The 19328-nt window shown below is 43.5% G+C and overlaps 2 protein-coding genes across 4 annotated transcripts in view; one reads left to right on the top strand and one right to left on the bottom strand.

Annotated features, from left to right (window-relative positions):
- Positions 1-9736: 9736 nt before the first annotated feature.
- The window catches only part of DCAF5 (DDB1 and CUL4 associated factor 5), a 93662-nt gene continuing 84070 nt past the window's right edge, over positions 9737-19328 (top strand). For 2 of the 3 annotated variants that reach the window (XM_024998097.2, XM_002691041.5), the window contains exon 1: positions 9737-10156. In XM_024998097.2, the coding sequence (XP_024853865.1) occupies positions 9943-10156 (214 nt within the window). In that variant the 5' untranslated portion in view covers positions 9737-9942. The remainder of the gene's footprint in view (positions 10157-19328) is intronic. The other variant, XM_024998098.2, reaches the window with a different exon arrangement.
- On the bottom strand, positions 10559-11301 carry LOC132346406 (uncharacterized). Its single transcript, XM_059890904.1, has 2 exons — positions 11055-11301; positions 10559-10875 (listed from the first exon to the last, which is right to left on the bottom strand). The coding sequence occupies exons 1-2, from the start codon at positions 11299-11301 to the stop codon at positions 10559-10561; spliced, it is 564 nt and encodes a 187-aa protein (XP_059746887.1).

Genomic DNA, 19328 nt, shown 5'->3' with positions numbered 1-19328 from the left:
AACATGACAACAAATTAGACAACCAAGATGATTCCTAAAAATACCCAAACTACCAAAATTGAATCAAGAAGAAATAGAAAATCTGAATAGAATTCTAACAAGAGATTGAATCAGTAATCAAAATCTTCCTACAAAGAAAACCCTGGGCCAGATGACTTCCCTAGGGAATCCTACCAAATGTTTAAAAAAGAATTAGCACTAATCCTTCACAAATGCTTCCAAAAAATAGTTGCTGGACTGCCATCTCATTTTGTAAGGCCAGATTTTCCCTGACACCAAAACCAGACAAAAACATCACCGGAAAAATAAAAACCAACATCTCTATGAGTACAGTTGAAAAACAACAACAACTCAACAAAATACTATTGAAGTGAATCCAGCAATATATAAAAAGGATTAAACACCATGACCGAGTAGGATTTATTGCAGAAATGAAAGATTGATTTAACGTATGAAAATCATATTAGTAGAATAAAGGACAAAAACCATATTATCATCTCAACATACAAAGAAAAAACATTTGATAAAATCCACCGTCTTTTCATGATAAAAACATTATAGGAATAAAAAGGAAGTTCTGCATAAGGGAATCTTATAAAACTCACAGTTAACATAGTATGTAATGGTGACTAATATGCTACTGGAGATCAGTGGAGAAATAACTCCAGAAAGAATGAAGGGATGGAGCCAAAGCAAAAACAATACCCAGCTGTGGATGTGACTGGTGATAGAAGCAAGGTCCGATGCTGTAAAGAGCAATACTGCATAGGAACCTGGAATGTCAGGTCCATGAATCAAGGCAAATTGCAAGTGGTCAAACAAGAGATGGCAAGAGTGAATGTCGACATTCTAGGAATCAGCGAACTGAAATGGACTGGAATGGGTGAATTTAACTCAGATGACCCTTATATCTTCTACTGCGGGCAGGAATCCCTCAGAAGAAATGGAGTAGGCATCATGGTCAACAAGAGTCCGAAAGGCAATCTCAAAAATGACAGAGTGATCTCTGTTCGTTTCCAAGGCAAACCATTCAATATCACAGTAATCCAAGTCTATGCCCCAACCAGTAACACTGAAGAAGCTGAAGTTGAACGGTTCTATGAAGACCTACAAGACCGTTTAGAATTAACACCCCAAAAAGATGTCCTTTTCATTATAGGGGAATGGAATGCAAAAGTAGGAAGTCAAGAAACACCTGGAGTAACAGGCAAATTTGGCCTTGGAATACGGAATGAAGCAGGGCAAAGACTAATAGAGTTTTGCCAAGAAAATGCACTAGTCATAACAAACACCCTCTTCCAACAACACAAGAGAAGGCTCTACACATGGACATCACCAGATGGTCAACACCGAAATCAGATTGGTTATATTCTTTGCAGCCAAAGATGGAGAAGCTCTATACAGTCAACAAAAACAAGACCAGGAGCTGACTGTGGCTCAGATCATGAACTCCTTATTGCCAAATTCAGACTTAAATTGAAGAAAGTAGGGAAAACCACTGGACCATTCAGGTATGACCTAAATCAAATCAAATCCCTTATGATTGTACAGTGGAAGTGAGAAATAGATTTAAGGGCCTAGATCTGATAGATAGAGTGCCTGATGAACTATGGAATGAGGTTCGTGACATTGTACAGGAGACAGGGATCAAAACTATCCCCATGGAAAAGAAATGCAAAAAAGCAAAATGGCTGTCTGGGGAGGCCTTACAAATAGCTGTGAAAAGAAGAGAAGCGAAAAGCAAAGGAGAAAAGGAAAGATATGAGCATCTGAACGCAGAGTTCCAAAGAATAGCAAGGAGAGATAAGAAAGCCTTCCTCAGCGATCAATGCAAAGAAATAGAGGAAAACAACAGAATGGGAAAGACTACAGATCTCTTCAAGAAAATTAGAGATACCAAGGGAACATTTCATGCAAAGATGGGCTCGATAAAGGATAGAAATGGTATGGACCTAACAGAAGCAGAAGATATTAAGAAGAGGTGGCAAGAATACACAGAAGAACTGTACAAAAAGATCTTCACCTCCCAGATAATCACGATGGTCTGATCACTGGCCTAGAGCCAGACATCCTGGAATGTGAAGTCAAGTGGGCCTTAGAAAGCATCACTACGAACAAAGCTAGTGAAGGTGATGGAATTCCAGTTGAGCTATTTCAAATCCTAAAAGATGATGCTGTGAAAGTGTTGCGCTCAACATACCAGCAAATTTGGAAAACTCAGCAGTGGACACAGGACTGGAAAAGGTCAGTTTTCATTTCAATCCCAAAGAAAGGAAATGCCAAATAATGCTCAAACTACAGCACAATTGCACTCATCTCACACACTAGTAAAGTAATGCTCAAAATTCTCCAAGCCAGGCTTCAGCAATACGTGAACCATGAACTTCCTGATGTTCAAGCTGGTTTTAGAAAAGGCAGAGGAACTTGAGATCAAATTGCGAACATCCGCTGGATCATGGAAAAAGCAAGAGAGTTCCAGAAAAGCATCTATTTCTGCTTTATTGACTATGCCAAAGCCTTTGACTGTGTGGATCACAATAAACTGTGGAAAATTCTGAAAGAGATGGGAATACCAGACCACTTGATCTGCCTCTTGAGAAATTTGTATGCAGTTCAGGAAGCAACAGTTAGAACTGGACATGGAACAACAGACTGGTTCCAAATCGGAAAAGGAGTATGTCAAGGCTGTATATTGTCACCCTGTTTATTTAACTTATATGCAGAGTACATCATGAGAAACACTGGACTGGAAGAAACACAAGCTGGAATCAAGATTGCAGGGAGAAATATCAACCACCTCAGATATGCAGATGACACCACCCTTATGGCAGAAAGTGAAGAGGAACTAAAAAGCCTCTTGATGAAAGTGAAAGTGGAGAGTGAAAAAGTTGGCTTAAAGCTCAACATTCAGAAAACAAAGATCATGGCATCCGGTCCCATCACTTCACGGGAAATAGATGGGGAAACAGTGGAAACAGTGTCAGACTTTATTTTTTGGGGCTCCAAAATCACTGCAGATGGTGACTGCAGCCATGAAATTAAAAGACGCTTACTCCTTGGAAGGAAAGTCATGACCAACCTAGATAGCATATTCAAAAGCAGAGACATTACTTTGCCAACAAAGGTCTGTCTAGTCAAGGCTATGGTTTTTCCTGTGGTCATGTATGGATGTGAGAGTTGGACTGTGAAGAAAGCTGAGCGCCGAAGAACTGATGCTTTTGAACTGTGGTGTTGGAGGAGACTCTTGAGAGTCCCTTGGACTGCAAGGAGATCCAACCAGTCCATTCTGAAGGAGATCAGCCCTGGGATTTCTTTGGAAGGAATGATGCTGAAGCTGAAACTCCAGTATTTTGACCACCTCATGTGAAGAGTTGACTAATTGGAAAAGACTCTGATGCTGGGAGGGATTGGGGGTAGGAGGAGAAGGGGACGACAGAGGATGAGATGGCTGGATGGCATCAGCAATTCAATGCACGCGAGTTTGAGTGAACTCTGGGAGTTGGTGATGGACAGGGAGGCCTGGCGTGCTGCAATTCATGGGGTCACAAAGAGTCGGATATGACTGAGCGACTGAAGTGAACTGAACTCTTTGAGATCCTATGGACTGTAAGCCTGCCAGGCTCATGGCATTCTCCAGGCAAGAAAACTGGAGTAGGTTGCCATGCCCTCCTCTACGGGATCTATCTGACCTGGGGACTGAACCCACTTCTCTTGCATTGCAGGCAGATTCTTTACCCTCTGGGCCACCTGGGAAGCCCAGTCAAGCTGTCATATCACTACTAATTTTTATGGTGCTATTACAATGAATAAACACTATGAAGCATCCTGAGAATTAAACATTTTAAAAGAAAGTATTACACATTTTCCTGTTTAGGAAAATAATACTCCATTAAAACCATAATTTTTGGAATTTGGAGAATTTCTGTTAAGTTTTGTAACATTTGTTATAATGTTGACTTTTAAAGTAAACATTTACTTGCACTTTTGTTATTAGTATTATTAATCTTATCATTGTCCTTATATGAAAAGTAGAAGTCTGTGATTTTGGTTGATGAGTGTATTTTTCATTTCAGCTCATCTTTCATGGTGGTATACTTGACTGCCTGTGTGTTATCTCTGATACAGAGGATATAATTCTTGCTAAACTAAAAGGGCAAAACTGACATCTGCCTATTGTAGTTTATTACTGTTTAACCACAGTGGATAACTTCTGGGGAAAGTATTTGGTTGGTGCAAAAGTAATTGCGGTTTTGCAGTTGAACTTTGCCATTTGATATTGGAATACATTCTTAAGTGTGGTTATATTATACATTGTTTTAATGCTCCTTTTTTTTTTTTTTTGCTAATAACTTACTTCTTGTTGTTGTTGTTCAGTCACTAAGTTGTGTCAGACTCTTTGTGACCCAATGAATTCCAGTACGCCAGGCTTCTCTGTCCATCACTATCTCCCTGAGTTTGCTCAAACTCATGTCCACTCAGTCAGTGATACCATCCAACCATCTCATCCTCTGTCGCCCCCTTCTCCTCTTGCCCTCAATTTTTCCCAGCAAATAACTTACTACTTCTGTTTATTTTATATTTATTTTATATTACAGAAATGATGTTAGACAAAAAGTGAATTTGAGTGATGTTTTGAGTTCAAGATGGGTCATAAAGCAGTGGAGACAACTCACAACACCAACAACACATTTGGACCAAGAACTGCTAACCAATGTACAGTGCAGTGGTGGTTCAAGAAGTTTTGCAAAGGAGCCTTGAAGATGAGAAGTGCAGTGGCCAGCCATCAGAAGTTGACAATGACCAACTAACTGAGAGCATCATTGAAGATGATCCTCTTACAACTGCATGAGAAGTTGCCAAAGAACTCAACATCAGCTGTTCCATGGTCATTCACCATTTGAAGCAAATTGGAAAGGTGAAAAAGCTTGATAAATGGGAGTCTCATGAGCTGACTTCAAATCAAAATGAGCATCATTTTCTCTTATTCTATGAAACAATAAATGAACCATTTCTTGATCAGATTGTGACATGTGATGAAAGTGGATTTTATATGACTCCCAGTAAGAATCAATTCAGTGATTGGACTGAGAAGAATCTCCAAGTTCACTTCAGTTGTTCAGTCGTGTCCAACTATTTGTGACCCCATGGACTGCAGCATGCCAGGCTTCCCTGTCCATCACCAACTCCCGGAGCTTGATCGAACTCATGTCCATCAAGTGGGTGATGCCATTCAACCATCTCATCTTCTATCATCCCCTTCTCCTCCTGACTTCAATCTCTCCCAGAATCAGGGTCTTTTCCAATGTCAGTTCTACACATCAGGTGGCCAAAGTATTGAAGCTTCAGCATCAGTCCTTCCAAAAATATTCAGGACTGGCTTCCTTTAGATTGACTGGTTGGATCTCCTCGCGGTCCAAGGAACTCCCAAGAGTCTTCTCCAACACCACAGTTCAAAAGCATCAATCCTTAGGCACACAGCTTTCTTTATGGTCCAACTTTTACATCCATACATGACTAATGGAAAAAACATACATTTGACTAGACAGACTTTGTTGGTAAAGTAATGTCTCTGCTTTTTAATATGCTGTCTCGGTTGGTCATAGCTTTTCTTACAAGGAGCAAGCGTCTTTTAATTTCATGGCCGCAGTCACCATCTGCAGTGATTTTGGAGCCCAAGAAAATAAAGTCTGTCATTGATATCATTGTTTTCCCATCTATTTGCCGTGAAGTGACGGGACTGGATGCCATGATCTTAGTTTTTTGAACGTTGATTTTTAAGCCAGCTTTTTCACTCTCCTCTTTCACTTTCATCAAGAGGCTCTTTAGCACTTCTTCACTTTCTGCCATAAGGGTGGTGTCATCTGCATATCTGAGGTTATTGATACTTCTCCCAGCAATCTTGATTCCAGCTTGTGCTTCATCCAGCCCAGTATTTCACACGACGTTCTCTGTACATAAGTTAAAGAAGCAGGGTGACAATATACAGCCTTGACGTACATCTTTCCCAATATGGAACCAGTCTGTTGTTCCATGTTCAGTTCTAACTGTTGCTTCTAACTCTTGACCTGCATACAGATTTCTCAGGAGGCAGTAAGGTGGGCTGATATTCCCTTCTCTTTAAGAATTTTCCAGTTTGTGTGATCCACACAGGCTTTGGCGTAGTCAATAAAGCAGAAGTAGATGTTTTTCTGGAACTCTCTTGCTTTTTCTATGATTCAACGGATTTTGGCAATTTGATCTCTGGTTCCTCTGCCTTTTCTACATCCAGCTTTAACAGCTGGAAATTCTCAGTTCACGAACTATTGAAGCCTCCTTTCTTGGAGAATTTTGATCATGACTTTGCGAGTATGTGAAATGAGTGCAATCGTGTGGTAGTTTGAACATTCTTTGGCATTGCCTTTCTTTGGGATTGGAATGAAAACTGACCTTTTCGAGTCCTGTGGACACTGATGAGTTTTGCAAATTTGATGGCACACTGAGTACAGCACTTTCACAGCATCTTTTAGGATTTGAAATAGCTCAACTGGAATTCCATCACCTCCCCTAGCTTTGTTCATAGCAATGCTTTCTAAGGCCCACTTGACTTCACATTCCAGGATGTCTGACACTAGGTGAGTGATCACTCCATTGTGGTTATCTGGGTCATGAAGATCTTTTTTATATAGTTCTTCTGTGTATTTTTGCCACCTCTTCTTAATATCTTCTGCTTCTGTTAGGTTCATACTATTTCTGTCTTTATTGTGCCCAACTTTGCATGAAATGTTCCCTCTGTATCTCTAATTTTCTTGAAGAGATCTCCAGTTTTTCCCATTCTATTGTTTTCCACTGTTTCTTTGCATTGGAAAGATTTGCTATTTTTTGGATCTCTGCATTCAGATGGGAATATCTTTCCTTTTCTCCTTTGCTTTTAGCTTCTCTTCTTTTCTCAGCTATTTGTAAGGGCTCCTCAGACAACCATTTTGCCTTTTTGCACGTCTTTTTCTTGAGGCTGGTCTTGATCACTGCCTCCTGTACAATGTCACAAACCTCCCTCCATAGTTCTTCAGGCACTCTATCAAATCTAAACTTTTGAATCTATTTGTCACTTCTACTGTATAATCATAAGGGATTTGATTTAGGTCATATCTGAATGGTCTAGTGGTTTTCCCTATTTTCTTCATTTTAAGTCTGAATTTGGAAATAAGGAGTTCATGATCTGAGCCACAGTTAGTTTCTGATTGTTTTTGCTGACTGTATAGAGCTTCTCCATCTTTGGCTGCAAATATATAATCAATCTGATTTTGGTATTGACCATCTGGTGATGTCCATGTGTAGAGTCTTCTCTTATGTTGTTGGAAGAGGGTGTTTGTTATGACCAGTGCATTCTCTTGGCAAAACTCTGTTAGCCTTTGCCCTGCTTCATTTTGTACTCCAAGGCCAAACTTGCCTGTTACTCCAGGTGTCTCTTGATTTCCTACTTTTGCATTCCAGTCCCCTATGATGAAAAGGACATCTTTTTTTGGTGTTAGTTCTAGAAGGTCTTGTAGGTCATCATAGAACTGTTCAGGTTCTTCGGCATTAGTGGTTGGGGCATAGACTTGGATTACTGTAATACTGAATATTTTGCCTTGGAAACGAACAGAGATCATTCTGTCATTTTTGTGACTGTACCTAAGTACTGCATTTCGGACTCTCTTGTTGACTATGAGGGCTACTCCACTTCTTCTAAGGGATTCTTGCCCACAGTTATACATATAATGGTCATTTGAATTAAATTCACCCATTCCGGTCCATTTTAGTTCAGTGATTCCTAAAGCACAACCCCAAACCAAACTTACGACAACAACAAAAAAAGGTCATGGTCACTGTTTGGGGGTCTGCTGCCAATCTGATACACTACAGCTTTCTGAATCCTGGCAAAACCATGATATCTATAAGTATGTTCAGCAAATCGATGAGATGCACCCAAAACTGCAACGCCCGCAGCCAGTATTAGTAAACAGAAAGGGCCCTATTCTCCATGACAACACCTGACCGCACCTCACACAACTACGCTGCAAAAGTTGAACGAATTGGGCTATGAAGTTTTGCCTCATCCGCCATATTCACCTGACCTCTCACCAACTGACTACCACTTCTTCAAGCATCTCAATAACCTTTTACAGGGAAAACGCTTTCTCAACCAGCAGGATGCATAAAAAGCTTTCCAAAAGTTCCTCATATCCCAAAGCACAGATTTTTATGCTACAGGAATAAACAAAGTTATTTTGTTAGCAAAAGTGTGTTGATTTTAATAGTCTCTATTTTGATCAATAAAGATGAGTTTGAGCCTAATTATAATGATTTAAAATTCATGGTCCAAAACCACAATTACTTTTGCCCCAACCTAATACAGTGCACTGAATAAGGTGATTTATTTATTTATTTATTTTTTTAGCGTCTGATAAAATTCCAAAGCACTTAACACTCTCCTCACTGGGGTCATTGCAGAGGCTCCGGCTCCAGGCCACTGAAATGCAGCTGCTTCCGGCCTGGTAAGAAGCTGCTAGTTAACAGCTGTACAGCCTCAGAGCTCCACACTCAAGACCTTGAAGAGGACCTCACCACACCCACTTAAATAACATGTAGTATTATTTTCGAATAACGCGGTCTTGTGTTTTGCAGATGTACCTGGAACTAATGAACAGAAGTCCTTTCTGCTCACCTGGACCTTTCTCAACTCGGTTTTGGCAATTTTCTTGCCAGATCTGAAAAATTTATTCCCCCTCTTTTTTTTCCACCCCCACCATATACCACTTTTATCATCTAACCGATGGAACCCAGTTCATTCTTTTTCACTGAATGGCTGGAGGAAGGGAAAATTAGGGAACTGAATGGGGGGAAGGGTGGTGTTAAAAATACCTTTGCGGGGCGCCAAGCAACCTTGGGCTTCCCTTGTGGCTCAGCTGTTAAAGAATCCGCCTGCAAAGCGGGAGACCTGGGTTCAGTCCCTGGGTTGGAAAGATCCCCTGGAGAAGGGAAAGGCTACCCACTCCAGTATTCTGGCCTGGAGAATTCTATGGACTCTATAGTCGATTCAGTCGCAGAAAGTCGGGGCACGACTGAGCGACTTTCACTTTCAAGCAACCTTACCCCCAAGTGTCCAGTCCTAACTCCTGATTCCCTTCTCTTGGGCAGGACTTGGACGGCCCAAGGATGAGGCGAACTGAGGGAGACCGACCGGAGCCTCCGTCTGCAACCCTCCCTCCACCTCTGTGCCACCTCGGGCTGCATTTTCTGGACCGGAAAAAAAAAAAAGAGCGAGGAGCACACTCGTCCCGGCACCCGCCGGGCCTCGGGGCGGTGATGGACCGTGGGCCACCAGGGGAGGAAGGCGAGTCCGCGGCCCCGCGGCCACTTTGATTGTTGCGCGCCTCCAACTTCACAGAGTGCACCGGTCAGGGAGGGGGCCGGTGGGGTGCAGCCCGGCCTCCGCCCAGAGCGACCTGGGTCCTCGCACGGGGGAGGAGCTGCGGTGCGAAAGCCCCAGCCGCCGCCCGCGGTCTCAAGGCCAGCCGCCCGCGTTCTTCCGGCCCCGCAGCCCGCGGCGGGGGAGGGGCCGTCGCCGCCAGCGTTCTCCCGGCCCCCTGCGGCCGGCGGAAGGGCCTCGCGCATCGCGGAAGCGCGGCCGCAGCTGTGGATCAGCTGCTGGAGGAGGCGGAGAAGGAGAGGGAGGAGTCTTGGAGGGGGTGGAGGGAAGGGGAGGGAGGGGACCGTCAGGAAGCCGCGAACGCCACCGAGTGTCTGCACACCTCGCTCCGTCTCTTGCTATGGCTGGTTAAAAGAACCAGCCGGATCGCAGCGCGGGGGGAGGGCCGGGTGGGGGGGTGGTGGAGAGCGGCGGCCGCGCGTGAGGCCGAGGGAGGGGCGGCGGCGCGAGCGAGCGGCGGCGGCGGCGGCGGCGGCGGCGGCGGCGGTTCCAGCATGAAGAGGAGAGCTGGCCTGGGGGGCAGCATGAGGTCAGTGGTGGGCTTCTTGTCCCAGCGGGGCTTGCATGGGGACCCCCTGCTCACTCAGGACTTTCAGAGGAGACGCCTGCGAGGCTGCAGAAACCTCTACAAGAAGGACCTCCTCGGCCACTTCGGCTGTGTCAATGCCATTGAATTCTCCAACAATGGAGGCCAGTGGCTGGTCTCAGGTAAATCAACCCCCTTCCCCTCCCCGCGCCTCCCAGCCCCCTTCCAACCTCCCCTTTCCGCTCTCTCTCTCTCTCTCTCTCGCCACCCTCCTCCTGCCCTCCGTCCGTACCCCCTCCCTCCTCAACCTACACCACCCCCCCCCCTTCTTCGGTGGTGGGAAGGTGGGTGTCAGATTAAAACCCTGGCTGGGGGAGGGTGGAAGGGGAAAGAAGAGGATGTCTTCTATTAAAAAAAAAAAAAAGACCTAAAATGGTTGACAGGTCCTTAATTCGCTTTATCCCGAGTGTAAAGTGATCTGTCCTGATGACTGCCCTGGAAGTGTGGGTTGGCGAGGGGGTGGGTGGGGGGGCGAGGTTACGGCCTGACAAAGTTTGATGGGAAACTCTTTGCCTTCGTGTACTTTAAAAGGTGCGGGGGGCCTTTGGGCGATTTGGAGGGGGAGGAGGCCGAGGCGCGCCTGAGGCCGGGGTTGGGGGGAAGGGAGGGGGAGCTCGCTCCCCTCTTGCCGGCGTCCTGGGAAGGGGCCTTGGGGGGGCCGTGGTAGGGCGGTGACAGGGTCGGGGCTGCGACTCCGGGTGAGCCGAGGGGAGGTGACGGGCGGGTCCCTGTGGGCCGCCCCCCTCGGCGCCCTCAGGGGCCCCAGCGCCATCTCCTCGGGTCCTGGGGGTGGCCTCTTCCGTGTCTTGTTTTTCTTCTGGTTTCGGGAGTGCCGAGGACTCTGGAAGGCCAAGGGGCACCGGCCTGAACTTGAATGCGCAACTTGTGAGGGCAGGGGGTGAGGGGGGGGGTGGGGGGGGCGACCCCGGGAGACTGGTTGGCGGGAGCCGCGAGCCCGCACCCCCTTCCCCCCGCGCCTGCCCGTTGCAGGTGGTCTCTGCGCCTCCTCCTCCCGCCCACCTGGGCTTGATTGCCTCCCCCCCGCCCCACTCCCGTGGCTCTCCCTCCGGTGTGGGGTAGGTGGTGAAATCGAGGCCGGGGCTCCGGCCGGGCAATGTAGGCCTCGCTCTCCCGGGGCTCCTAGCGACAGGCAGCTGAATCGATAGCCTATTGCTCCCGGGGAGGCCGGAGCCGGGCGGGTGGTGGCGACAGCTGCCCCGGAGGAGGTGCGCCTGCGGCCCCTGGGGGCGCTCGCCGCCGCCCTCATCTGGGGGGTCGTGGGCCCAAGGCGGGCGAGTGGGGATGGGGTACGCTGGGGGCGGCTCCCCGAAACCCGGCCCAGGGTACGAGGGCGAAGACGGCTGATCTGGCGTTCCCGCTCGCCTTCTACCCTCCCTACCCTATCCCTTTTCCTACGTCTAGAGCCCTGCGCTGGACGTGGCGCTTCGCTTCACCCAGCCCGGTCCCTGAATGGTTTTCTAATTTACGTCAGTGGGCAGCTCGCCAGAAACTTCTGGGATCCTGGCAAAGCATCTATCGTCTTCGCGAGTAACTCTTCGCGAAGTGGCACGGGGCGTGCCGTCCAGTTTTGGGGTAGCAGAGATAAGACTTGGGATCCTTTCACGATAAGCCTTCTGGGGTTTCTTCAGGACTGACTTGACTTCTCCACATCGTATCGTTTTCTCTTTGACTAGGTAGAGTTTGGCCCTAGATAATTTCCTGAAGACATCTGATATTCCACTTCGAGGCATAACCCCAAACAAAAGCTTCCTTCCCCCACAGGGCAAGAATGAGGGGAAGAGCTGTTACAAGAGCTCAGTTTTTTCCCCTACTGCTACTTCTGTATTCATCATACTCTGTCTCCTTCCTAGACTGATTTATTCCTACAGAGATATTCCCAAGTAAATGTACCCTACAGAGTGAGGGAATTTTGAGGTGGGGGGGACGGGGAGGTGCTATTACAGACTGAGCTAATTAAGCATGTTGATTAAATGATAAATGCAGTCATACATTGCTCAATTTAACACGCTTTTAAAAAATAACAGATTTATTAAAATATAATTCACATGCCATACAATTCATCCATTTAAAGTTCATTAGAACTTTTTTTTTTAAGGCGATAAAAAGTTGCCTCCTCTCTACCGGTTTTCCTTGTGTTGTATGTTCCCTTTTGTCTTACATGAGCCCCATTTTCTCTAGACTTGACCAGTTCATTTTCTGTATCTTAATTTTAGTCTATAGAAGAGCAGGGCCCTTTCCACAGGGCAGCTCTGGTGAACCTTCTGATTCTAGGCGTAAGTAGCCCATCTGCATCAGTACTTCCTGGGTTCCAGCCTTCTTTGCCTCTTTCTCCTCCTTCCCCTCACACTTCCTCTAGCTCAGTTCTTCCTATTTGCTTTTTATATACTCCTATCCCTTTCCGAGTCTTGTAGTAGGCTTTTTCCTGCTCGTCCAGTTTAGCTCAGGTAGTGTTAGCTTTTGTTAGCTTTTCTTAGTTGTTCCCAGAAGGTAGGTAGAGTTTTGGTTAAAAGCCTTATTAGTTTATTTTTGTATTATGAATATAACTTATACAACAGAAAGGTCCTCCTGTTTGCTTCAGATAAGGAAACCCCCTCTGGGAGTCATAAATATACCTTCACTTGTTAAAGCTAATTAAATTTTGTTCTAGAAAGTCTTTCAGTAATCCTCCCAAATTTAAAACTATTTAAGGTATCATATTTACATTTTATCTATCATTGTTCTTTAGCAGTTAACACCTGAGGGGAAGAGCACCAGGTATTTTGAGGCTTATGCTATCTATCCCTAATGTTTCACCAAAATGTGGTAAGAGGTCAGATGAGATTACTTCTATGCATTTTGTTATAGTTCTTAAATCTTGTCTGGATTGGTTAAAGCCCTCAAATGTGATGATTATGATGATATAATGTTCCATAGAAAAGAAGATCAGATTTGTGGTTACCAGAGGCAGGGGTCGGGTCAAGGGGTAAGGAATTGGGTGAAGGCAGTCAGAAAGTACAACCTTCCAGTTATAAGATAAACAGGTACTAGTAATGAAATGTATAGTGCAATTGTTAACACTATTGTATGTTATATATGAAAGTTAAGAGAGTAAATCTTTCAATTCAGTTCAAGTCACTCAGTCATGTCCAACTCTTTGCGACTCCGTGAACCACAGCACGTCAGGCCTCCCTGTCATCACCAACTCTCAGAGTCTACCCAAACCCATGTCCATTGAGTCAGTGATGCCATCCAACCATCTCAGCCTCTGTCTTCCCCTTCTCCTGCCCTCAATCTTTCGCTGCATCAGGGTCTTTTCAAATGAGTCAACTCTTCGCATCAGGGGGCCAAGGTATTGGAGTTTCAGCTTCAACATCAGTCCTTCCAATAACAAAAAATTTTTTTTTCTATTTCTTTAATTTTATATCTATATGAGCTGGTGGACCATTCAGTAAACTTACTGTGATTATCATTTCTTGATAATGTAAGCCAAATCATTATACTGTACACCTTACAGTGCTGTGTGTCAATTATGTTTCAGTAAAACTGGAAGAACAGTTTTTTTAAAATGATAGATTGTCCTTAGTTTGTTCACTGTTTTCATTTTCTAATTGTTTAGGCAGGCTCACATTTCTTTCAACTGACACACGCTATCTGGGTAGGGTTTTTTTGTTGTTTGTTTTTTCTTTTAAATTTTGTTTGGTCATGCTGGGAGGCTTGTAGGATCTTAGTTCCCTGACCAGGAATTGAACTGGGGCTGTGGGAGTGAAAGCGCAGCGTCCTAACCCCTGGACTTCCAGGGAATTCCCTGGTACATACTATTTGTTAGAATTAACTTAGACCTAGGGCAAAAATATTTGCATGAATCCTGTGGCCTTATAAACAATTCTGTTTGTTAAGGACACGTCATTGGTTTTTTGTTCTAACAGCTAGCCCCTTTTCCAGGGCACAGTAAGTCCAGAAGATATTAAGAGTAAAGCAGAGAAAACCAGGAAGGAGAAAAGGTGCTCAGCTGGGAAGTGAATGTAGGACATCAATAAGTAGGAGGATGGTTTGGGGGCGTTTTAAAATACAAAAGTACTTTAACCTAAAAAATATTTTTGTTTGTTACTGTAAAGGGTGTTACTGTGGTATCACACAAGGCAGTGTGGTATAACATACACATGGTTAAAATCACTGCTAATTCCATGGACAAGAGGATCCTGGTGGGCTACGATCCACGGATTCGAAGAGTCAGACATGACTGAAGCGATTTAGCACAGCACAGCACACATTGTTTAATGTGTGACCTTAGTCAAGAATACCCACTCCAGTATTCTTGCCTGGAGAATCCCGTGGACAGAGGAGCTTGGTGGGCTACAGTCCACAGGTCCCCAAGAGTCAGACACAACTGAGCGACTTCACTTCACTTTCACTTAGTCAAGTTGCTAAACTTTTCTTTCCTGATGTGAGCAGGGAATACCAGCACCCACCTGAAGGGCTGTTGTAACAACTACATTAGGCCAGGTTTGGTTTGGGTAATGAACAGAGTGCCAGGCCTCTCAGAAAAAATGCTGAGTTTGTTTTCTTTCCCGTTTATACTTAAAACTCATGTCGTAATTAGCTGACTCTTGTTCTTAAGAGTGCTGGTAATGAACGTGCAAATGGGGCAGACAGGATAGTTTTGTGACTTTTTGATGTGGAATGAGGAGGCACAGAATGGTATGGAAAAAGTCTGGAATTTGGTGTCACATGATGTTGGAAGCTCTTCTAGTCTCAAATTGTTTGAATATAGGCAAGTCCTAATCATTCCTCATCAGTAAACTGGGATTATCAAATTACTGTCATTACCTAACAAGAAGGTGTATTCAGTGAAATGTTATATGTGAAGGTACTTTGCAAACTGCATAGGTTTGAGTGAACATTACTGTCTATAAAGGACAGCTTATGCTTGATGCTTGCAGGTTTCATCTTAGAGTATTTAAGGGTGTTGATTCTTTTGAGAGAGGTAAGGAACAACAAATGTATGTTGAAATGCTGCTTATGAGAGATCCTAACACCATCAAAGAGGTTATGCTAGTGCACTTATTTAGGGCATAGCCTAGGCTTACCTTTTGAGTCTTTGGTTGCATCTGATTTTTTAAATTGCCTCCATTGCCTCCTCTTTGTTGGTGTTTAGCTGCAAAGTCATGTCTGACTCTTTGTGACCCCTTAGTAGCCTGACAGTCTTCTCTGTCCATGGGGTTTCCCAGGCAAGAATACTGGAGTGGGTTGCCATTTCCTACTCCAGGGAATCTTCCCAACCCAGAGATTGAACCTGAGTCTCCTGCATTGGCAGGCATATTCTTTACTGCTGAACTACCAGGGAAGCCCTGCCTCCTCTTGCGTTTCTCCTTTTCCCTCGAATGGAAATATGTTTACTTCAAAGTCTTTTTATTTTCTCCTGGGGAAGAAGATTAACATCTTCCTGAGATCTGATTGTAAGACCAATCAGAATGTAGCTCTGGGGGAATTCCTGGCGGTCCAGTGGTTACAACTGGGCATTTTTCACTGCCAGGGCCAGGGTCAGTCTTTGGTTGGGAATTGAGATCCTGGAAGCCAAAAAAAAAGAAAAAAAAATGTAGCTCTGTATATATATCTCTCTGCTTTCTTGTATCTTATAAATGGTTTGTATAAACAGACTTAGCAGTAAACAAAAATATTCAGCTCTTTGGGATAAGAGTTGCTGTAATATCATTTACCCTGAATTGATGCTTAAGGCCTTGGAACTTGTAGCACCAGCAGATTAATAGCCCATAGTGAGAAGTTTTGAGTTATGGTGAGAGATTATGATCTCTTTTTAACCCTTATGACCCAATGTAGAAAAAGCACCTTCAGAACCTTTTCAGATACCATCAGCAACTACACTATTTCAAAGTGTTAATTAAGTAGGAGCTGTGAATGGGGAGAGGCACTTAATTACTTGGTCATAATATTTATAATTGGACTCACTATTTAGTCCTATTTCTGTTTTCTGTGGGTCTCCGACTTCACTTATCATTATAAGTATCCACAGTTACACATAGAGGTTAAGAGCATAAATTCTGGATTGAGAGTGCCTCGGGATGAAAATCAACTAAACTGCTTGCTTACTGGGTTACCTTTGACAAGTCACTCATCCTTTGTGTTCCCGTGTTCATACAATAAGGACAGTGATACATCTCACGGGGTTGTGATAAGTGTTGAATGAAATAATACTTGTAAAGTTTTTCTAACAAGGATCTAGACCATACTGTTGCTCTGGTTGCTGCTCCTGCTGCAGTTGTTGTTACTGTTGTTGTTTAACTTGAACCTCACAAAAAAGCTTTTAAGAGAGTGACACCTCAACATCTAACATTTATTGCAGATGGCACAGAACAGTGTGAAAAATTAAGAATGATCTCAGTGAGGGGAACTATTAGAAACGCTTTATGAATAAGCTTAACCCCATACTGTTGGCACAGCATAATTTTAAGCATCAAATAATAGCTGTGATAATAACTATATGCTTAATTGGAACCTGTTAACTGATGAGCATTTCCTGTTGCCCAGTCACCAGCTGTATTTCTTTTGCGGGGGTGGGGGGTGGGTTGGGCCACTAAGTTTATGTAATTAAGCTTTATTTATTTATTTTTAATTAAATTAATTTTTTTGTCTTCACCTTGAGGTATGAGGAATCTTAGATCTTCCCTGACCAGGGATTAAACCCACGGTCCCTGCAGTGGAAGCACGCAGTCTAACCACTGGACTACTGACGAAGTCCCTATATTTCATTTTATGGAATCAGTTTTCTGTAAATTAACTCTTGTAAGAACATATTACCTGTAGGTAAAGTGTTTGGCTTTAGCCAGTTAAATGAATTCTGACTTTATTAATAAACTTCTCACATGTTTAATTAGAATGAATATCTTGGTCCAGGGGTTAGTTAATCAGGAGAAATATGGCCAGCTTTCTGACAGAAGCTTTTGTAGTTACATACATTTTGACATGGTGATTAGGAGAATCAATTCTTGGATTTTCTTCTGGGCTTTTCTATTTACTAATAATTCATTGCTGTGAAGGTGTTAAATTTTATTCTTTGGTCTGTTAGTTCAACAAATAGTTTTTGAGCACATACTATTTATAAGACAGGAGCTATGGGAAGTGCAGAGATGATGAATCAGGTGTAAATCATACTTTTAAGCTTTCATTTGCGGAACCTTTACTTCTCAGTTGTAACAGTGCATGGTCCTTTAAAAATTTTCTCTTCTGCTTTATGATACTTTAATAGATATTTGATTTTTCTCTGGTTTTTAGTGTTTAATATAGCAAAAATCCCCTTCTCTGTTAGCCTGAGTAGGAAAAAAAGATGGCTTATAGAAATGGCCTTGGAGGACACTGCTATGATAAATTTTAGAGATCATGTCACAAGGATATGGTATCACAGATATTTATAGACACATATTATTTTTCCCACTCGTTTTTCAGTCAACTAATTGCTCTCTATCAAAGACTGGCAAATTTAAAATTATGGCTGGGTGTGTCACTTTTGCTTTAAAATAACCTAGTGAGTTTTAATTGATGGCCACCAGTCTCATTAGACATTATAAGTACATCAAAAAATTGTCTTTATGTTCATTATTGTTCAGAGGATCATCACTGAATTTAGTACAGTTTTTGATCCCTAAGAGTTCTGAAGAGCCGTGGCCCTCAGTTGTGTATCCTGGCCCCACACTGAAGAGAGGTGTCAGCCAGGTACAAGTGTGTGCTCATTCACTTGATTACTGGTAGATTTGGATGTGAAGTAGTTGGAATCATTTAGATCAAGGACACTTTATTGACCAGTAAAACTTGAGACCCAGGAGTGCTGCTTTCTGAATTCTGAGTTAAGTGGGTTCATTTGTTTTCTCATGCATTGAGCAAGGTGAAGAGCACTTTCATTGCTTATAAACAGTGTTTAATTTTGATCTTTTTGTTTTCTTTTTCATGGTTTCAAGAAAGAAGTAATTGCTTTTCTTACTGTTTTAGTCTGAATTTAAATACTCAAGGGTGAAATTATAGCCTTTTAAGGTTAAAGGAACCAAAATCCTAATTCAAATGAAGATTATGTAGGTTAGGAAGGAATCAATTTTATTTTCAATTCTTGATGACCCACATTATATTAAAACTATTATCTCTTCTAGTTTAAGAACTGAATATTGATTTGTTAAGATCACTCCAGGCCAGGCTTCAGCAATACGTGAACTGTGAACTTCCTGATGTTCAAGCTGGTTTTAGAAAAGGCAGAGGAACCAGAGATCAAATTGCCAACATCCGCCGGATCATGGAAAAAGCAAGAGAGTTCCAGAAAAACATCTATTTCTGCTTTATTGACTATGCCAAAGCCTTTGACTGTGTGGATCACAATAAACTGTGGAAAATTCTGAAAGAGATGGGAATACCAGACTACCTGACCTGCCTCTTGAGAAACTTCTATGCAGGTCAGGAAGCAACAGTTAGAACTGGACACGGAACAATAGACTGGTTCCAAATAGGAAAAGGAGTACATCAAGGCTGTATATTGTCACCCTGCTTATTTAATTTATATGCAGAGTACATCGTGAGAAACGCTGGACTGGAAGAAACACAAGCTGGAATCAAGATTGCCGGGAGAAATATCAATCACCTCAGATATGCAGATGACACCACCCTTATGGCAGAAAGTGAAGAGGAACTCAAAAGCCTCTTGATGAAAGTGAAAGAGGAGAGTGAAAAAGTTGGTTTAAAGCTCAACATTCAGAAAACGAAGATCATGGCATCCGGTCCCACCACTTCATGGGAAATAGATGGGGAAACAGTGGAAACAGTGTCAGACTTTATTTTGGGGGGCTCCAAAATCACTGCAGATGGTGACTGCAGCCATGAAATTAAAAGACGCTTACTCCTTGGAAGGAAAGTTATGACCAACCTAGATAGCATATTCAAAAGCAGAGACATTACTTTGCCAACAAAGGTTCGTCTAGTCAAGGCTATGGTTTTTCCTGTGGTCACGTATGGATTTGAGAGTTGGACTGTGAAGAAGGCTGAGGGCCGAAGAATTGATGCTTTTGAACTGTGGTGTTGGAGAAGACTCTTGAGAGTCCCTTGGACTGCAAGGAGATCCAACCAGTCCATTCTGAAGGAGATCAGCCCTGGGATTTCTTTGGAAGGAATGATGCTGAAGCTGAAACTCCAGTACTTTGGCCACCTCATGCGAAGAGTTGACTCATTAGAAAAGACTCTGATGCTGGGAGGGATTGGGGGCAGGAGGAGAAGGGGACGACAAAGGATGAGATGGCTAGA

The sequence above is a fragment of the Bos taurus genome, chromosome 10 (assembly GCF_002263795.3).
Source record: "Bos taurus isolate L1 Dominette 01449 registration number 42190680 breed Hereford chromosome 10, ARS-UCD2.0, whole genome shotgun sequence".
Taxonomy (NCBI): Eukaryota; Metazoa; Chordata; class Mammalia; order Artiodactyla; family Bovidae; genus Bos; species Bos taurus.
This window is presented reverse-complemented; position numbering and strand designations above follow the sequence as displayed.